Raw genomic sequence first — 6,279 nt, forward strand, 5'->3', positions numbered from 1 at the left:
TATAATTCAGTAGACTAAAATGCTTCCTCTTTGATGATGCATGATCAGTCTCTGCATGAAACCAAAGCAAAAAGATCATCAAATATTATAAAAAACAATACCAACTAATAAGCTTTGACTCTTCAGATTTAGTAGACAATGTTTGAATTGTAGGAAATCACCTGGACTAGATCACTCTATCAAAATGAATAAAAGTTGTCTTATGGTTATGTCCCATAAAATGATTAAACTGACCTGTATCTGTGCAATGGTTGTCACTACAAAGATTTTTTCACGTTCCTCTCCTGAACGATGCCTATGTGAACTTCCCTAAAATCTGAAATTCAAACACACCCCGGGCAAGCTATAGTTGGTACATCACAGATTCTAAATGGCTTTTTTCTGATACGCAAAAGCTGGAAAAATCCTGAAACCTCCAGTGCAGAGGGGACTGTCAGTACAGAGTGCAAACACCCTATAATTGTAGATGTCAGCCACCGCCAGATATAAGATAAGAAGCTAACAAACAACATAAACAAAATAAAAGATGCTAACATTTTTCACATTTAAAGTGTGGGATACTTTAAATAGAGGCATGAGAGCAACAAATAACCTTGAAATACCAAAGAAAATCCATTAAATTTCAGTGGGACTTTCCAGCGGCTTCAGTGACATTCAGGGACACACTGATGTAAAAAGCAATTACAAACATCACAAGAAATGTGAGATATCATCATTTCGAAATCACAGAGGGGGACAAGAAAGTCTAGTCTCCACGTGCTTTGCAGTTTCATTCATTAATAAGGTGATTAACACCCAAAACAGTCTTTCCAAGGTCAGAATATATTCATAGAGTTCTGCGATGTAGGGCCATAATTAATGCACAGAAAGGCCAGCACATAGGGTCCAGGTTGGAAAATAGAGCCATAATCTGTAGATAAATCTAAAGCAACGCATTTTCCTGATCCAAGCAGACAGGTTTTAGATATAAATAACATTGTGTGAGTGTAGAGAAGCAGTTGGAAATAAAATGTGAGTCTCTCTGGTAAACAGCATCAAAAGACTTCAAAGTAGAAAGGGACGACATGTGAATACAAAATGTCTCCATCAAACAGAAAGATAACTGTGGATAGTACAGGTTTTTACGTTATTAAAAAAGAAGCAGGCTTTGTATAGAACAAAATACATTTTTACCCTTGATGTCTGGGTAAAGTGGTCTTTAAATCCATTGTTTTTCTCTTCCTGTGTGCAGGTTTTGTGAGTCTCCCTCCAGTGACCCTGAGTTGCAAGGTGGGCGTGGCCGGGGCAAACGGATGCGAATGGCCATGGCCGAGAGGCCCTGCGTTGATCCGGCCCCTGCTGCCAAAATCAGGGGTCTATCACAGCACAGGAGCCGTGGAGGTGGTGTGGCTGGAACCACTGCACCCATCCACAGCAAGGGACGGAGAGGAAGCCTGAACCTCATTAACAGCAACTGTCGAGCGCCACCTTCTTTCTTCACTGTGGAGGAGGTGAAACCTGCCAACAGCACCTCCTCTCTCTCCTCCGGGAAGCGGAAGAACAAACCGCTGGCAGACCTGGATCTCAGCCTGGTCTCCTCGGATGAAATCAAAAACGGAAACGGGAAGAGGATCCGAGCCAAATCCCGCAGCGCCCCGTCCACGCCGCTTGGCAAATCTGACCCTTCGTTCATGGACCCTGGAGGAGGTTGTGCCTCCTCACCACCTCCCCCACCCATCCTCATCGACTGCCCCCACCCCAACTGCACTAAACGCTACAAGCACATCAACGGCCTGCGCTACCACCAGACACATGCACACCTGGAGGCTGAGGAGCAAAGGAAGCCTGAGTTGGAGCCCATGAAGGACGGGGAGAGCGAGGAACGACTATCGGACTGTGAGGACACCATCGGCAACATGACGTACGACCTCTCAGAGACAAACAGCACTAATGCCAACAGCTCCTCTAAAAAACCCGCTCCTCTATATAAGGTGACCACAGTGGGGTCGCCTAAGAACAGACGGCTTCTCCTCAGTACTGACCACAGCCACTCAGCCAACCCCAAGACCAGAAGAACCTCACTGCTGAAAGATGGGCTGATTGATGACCTCAGCAATCTGCCCATCATCTCCAACATGACTGTGGTTCTGGAGAACTGCATGGTCCCAGACAGGAACTCCACGGTTGAGATGCCCAAGCTGGAAGCCGAAGGCTTGATTGACAAAAAGGGGGGGGTGTGCGACAAGAGCAAGAAGGCCAACGGGAAGGTTGAGAAGCTGTCCAAGTCACGGACCAACCGGCCGATTGCTCCTGCTCCTGCTCCCCCAAAGCTGATCGCCATACCTAACACGGCGTTTCCGACCGGCACAGCAGATACTGCCCCCTCTCAGCAGCCCTCACCCATGGCAGCCGTAGGCCTCACAAGTAAAAACCTTCCGTTGAAACCCATCAAACCAAAGCTGAGCATCATTGTAGAGCCGAGCCTTGTCAAAGCCACCCTGGTCCCCTGCACTAAAGAGACCAGGAAGAAAGAGAAACGGAGGTTGAAGGACAAACACAACAAAGATGCGCAAACCAGGACACCTAATGGCGAGGGCAGTGGAATCAAAATGGAAGATGTTGGAGGTTCGAAAATGGGCGTGAACGAAATTTCTGGGAGTCTTCTGAAGGAGCACCTCAGTAAGCAGGATGTACTGAACGGGCTCACAGAAAGCCAGGAGAGCAGGATGGCCAGTATCCGGGCTGAGGCTGACAAGGTCTACACCTTCACCGACAACGCCCCCAGTCCCTCCATCGGTGGTTCATCCCGGCTTGACTCCAGTGGTAGTTGCCTAGCAACAGACAGCAAGAACAACAGCCCCGCCTACTCTGACATCTCAGATGCCGGGGATGACGGGGGATCTTCTGAATGTCGCTCGGATGGAATCAGATCCAAGTCAGCCTCCTCGGCCTCTTCAGAGGTGAGCTCCAACAGTAGCCATGGTAACTGTGGTAAAACCCCACCCACTGCCTCTGCCCCGACATCAAAAGACCCCCAATCCCCGTACTACCACAGCTACGAGCCCTACTACCTGCAGGGGTACATGCAGTCTGACCGGCAAAACAGCAGCAGCATTGCTTTTCACAAAAGCTCTGGCCACGAGGGCAAAGGGAAAGACCGAAAGGAAGAACTGAAAGAGGAAGATAAAAGCTCCTCCCACGACTTTTTAGACTCAAAGAAAGGCGACGGGCCACCTCAGTCTCAGCTCCAGCTGGCTATGAGTCAGACACAGACCGCCTTGGCCCAGTCACTGTACTACGGCCAGTACGCCAGAGGGATCTACATGGACCAGAAACTGTTACTGGCCTCCAAATGCTGTGACCAGATACACGGCGCCAAGCAGAGGGGCGAGAGGGGACATGGGGTGAGAGACAGTGAAGATGATAAACATGTGGTTGGGGGTTCAGCCAGTGGACCCATGCACGGTAAAGATGGCACTAAAAGTTGCTGTCCCAAACCTGTCATGTCCTATGTGGAGATGACTGAGAGGGGAGAAAGGGGACAGAGTCTGGGCGTAAAGGCGGTGCACAGTGGCATGGTGGAGCAGCACCAGGTCTCGATGAAAGACTGCGATGACATCAAGTCACCTTCCTCTTCCTCTTCTTCATCTCTCCACAACCCAAACAGTCAGGCAGATCTGGACTCAAATGTTTCCTATTCCAGTGTAAGTTTCTCCCTCTGTCTATAACCTGCCGCCGCCGCTGATGGTGTTGTTGGTGTGCTTTAATGGCTGCTCTTGAGTGTCACAAAGAGATGAATCACACGGTGTGTACAGTGAAACCAATAGGTGCTAAAAACAAAGACCACGTGGCTTCTGTGGTGCTCTAGCTGTACTTTGACATGGTAGTTTCAGTTGAAATCAAAAATTGTGTGGTTTGATTTGATGGATGTTTTTAATGTTGAAAATCAATGGGGGAAATGTGTTATTCCAACTCTAGCTGTTAATGTAAATCACATAAAGGAACAAAAGAAACATTTCTAATACATAAGTGTTGGTTTTTGTATGAGCTGCTTTTTCAGAAAGCTTGTACAGATTTTTAAACATGTCATCTCACGATGAATTTTACCGCTATCTGTAGCCATACTGGGTCATGTAAAAAACAAGGTTGTATGAATTGAATGAAAGCTGTGTCCGGGAGGTTGTTTTTTCATGCAGTTTGGCCTAAATTCTGCAGTTGATCATGTGTGAGACATGTCTTCATTCGTGTCATTGAGAGGGACGCCACACTCCTCACATCCCACCCCTGAATGGCTGCCTGCTGTTGAAACGTCGTCATCTTTCATCAACATCACAACCAGAGCCGGTGATAGATGGTCTGTCTATGGTTCTGTTTTCTCAAGTACACAGTGTTTCCTCTATAGTCATTCAGCAGCGGTGGGCCACCGCAGCAGGAAATTCTCTCTCCCTGCTAAAAAGAAAATGTACAAATGAAAGTTATAAATTAGCAAAAACAAAAAACACAAAAGAGACAAAATGCTAAAGGGCTATGATTTAGTATTAGCCCTGCAACCGGCCATATAAACAAAAACTGGGACAGAGACATGGACCGAAGTTGAACTGACCCCAAAAAGACTCCCACCCACCACTGTTAACAAAGAATTATAGGGGAAACACTGCAACTAGCACCAACACTTGTCCTCATCGATCTAGCCCTCAGACGGCCCGGCCTGGGCTCACTGCCTCGCTCACAGCAAATACTCAGAGCTACAACATGGGGAGGAGGCCGAGGAGGGTGAAGCAGACAGGGGAAAGGAATGGGGTGCTACCGTGGAGCCTGACGGGGCCAAGATGACCTCAGGAGGAGGTGTGGGCGGAGATGCTAAAAAAGCCAGGGTCCACGATCTCCCGCTCGCCATCGACGTGGAGGATTCAGACAGGCTGGATGATCAAGGCCAGGAGCCAATGGTAGGGTTGGCTGAGGAGTCCCAGAGTGCCCGGGTAGCGGTGTCTCCTCCAATGACCCCCCAGCAGCCCTACATCCAGTACCAGCACTCCTCCTACCCACCCTACCTTGCAATGTGTGAAAGCGATGGGGGTTCCTACAGAGGGGTGTCCCAAACCCTGGTCCACAATTACCCAGGTACGAGTCTAAGTAAATAGCATTTGACATGCTCATGCTTATTCTCCTTTTAATTTGAAAGTGCTGTAAAATCCTAACCATAATGACTGCAAAATGTACATTTACTGCAGCTAAAAAAAGCACGTAATCTGAGTTTTACGGCATTATAAAGCCCAGTGCTGGTAAACTTTCCTATTAAATTACATGAAAAAGTCTTATCCACAAAGAATTACAAGAATTGTGTTATTCTTCAACATCAGCATTTAGTTTTGGTCTGTGGCCTTCCATCCAGACAAATGTTGGCCCTTCATCTGAAAGAATTTGGGCACCTCTGAGGGAACAGTTTGACATTTTGGGATATACGCTTATTCACTTTCTTGCTGAGAAGATCAACACCAATCTCATTTTTTTTTGTAACTCTTGTTTTAGTTGGTCAAATCAAGTCACCATATGTTTGTCATGTGTTGGTATGTTTCCACGGGTGTGTGCGTAACTGTGTGTCCACCAGGTTTCCACTACCCTCTGTATGGTAAGACGGCAGGCAGGGAGGAGTCGGAGGTGACTCCACCCGGCAGAGGAGGAGCGGTGAGCAGCAAGCAGACCGGCAACTCTTCCTCGTCCTCAGCCATCGAGCTGCTGCAGCAGCAAAGCCATCAATACCACGGGAAATCACCCGCTGTGAGACACCGCTCACTTTACTGCCACATCAACATGACGTCATGACTTTGCGTAAACATACACGCCCACTTTCTGAAGCCAAGTGGCGTGTTATCTGGATGTATTTTCAGCTATCCGCATGTATGTCTAGGCTGTATACAGCGAACATAAACATACAAGCCACCTGGCGTGCAAAAAGAAAGCAACAATTTTGGGAAAGTTTGGGAAACGCAGTTGGATTTAGGAAAAGAAGAACAGGGTTGGGTTTAGTAAAAAAAAAAAGAAACCAATGGTTGAGTTTAGGAAACGTGACGCGCGGGAAACAGTCCCCGGTCTCCTGGGGGAAAGTCCTGTGTGCTCTCTACGACGTAAATTGACATGCAATGGCAAGGTAATGTCATTCAACGGAGGCCAAACGGCATTGATTAACATGCTAAAAAGCGACAATAATGGCATTCAAAATGGCGTGTCATGCATACGCCATTTCATGAGATGAGTCTGGCCCCAAGCACACAGTGCAGCTCATTGTTACACCTTCCCTTC

At 47.6% G+C, this 6,279-nt stretch overlaps 1 protein-coding gene across 2 annotated transcripts in view; it reads left to right on the forward strand.

Annotated features, from left to right (window-relative positions):
* znf608 (zinc finger protein 608) overlaps positions 1–6,279 on the forward strand; it is a 49,335-nt gene that overhangs the window by 36,905 nt on the left and 6,151 nt on the right. For both annotated transcript variants that reach the window (XM_034871152.1, XM_034871151.1), the window contains 3 exons: positions 1,232–3,683; positions 4,671–5,100; positions 5,588–5,757. In XM_034871152.1, the coding sequence (XP_034727043.1) occupies positions 1,232–3,683; positions 4,671–5,100; positions 5,588–5,757 (3,052 nt within the window). The remainder of the gene's footprint in view (positions 1–1,231; positions 3,684–4,670; positions 5,101–5,587; positions 5,758–6,279) is intronic.

The sequence above is a fragment of the Etheostoma cragini genome, chromosome 5 (assembly GCF_013103735.1).
Source record: "Etheostoma cragini isolate CJK2018 chromosome 5, CSU_Ecrag_1.0, whole genome shotgun sequence".
Classification (NCBI taxonomy): domain Eukaryota; kingdom Metazoa; phylum Chordata; class Actinopteri; order Perciformes; family Percidae; genus Etheostoma; species Etheostoma cragini.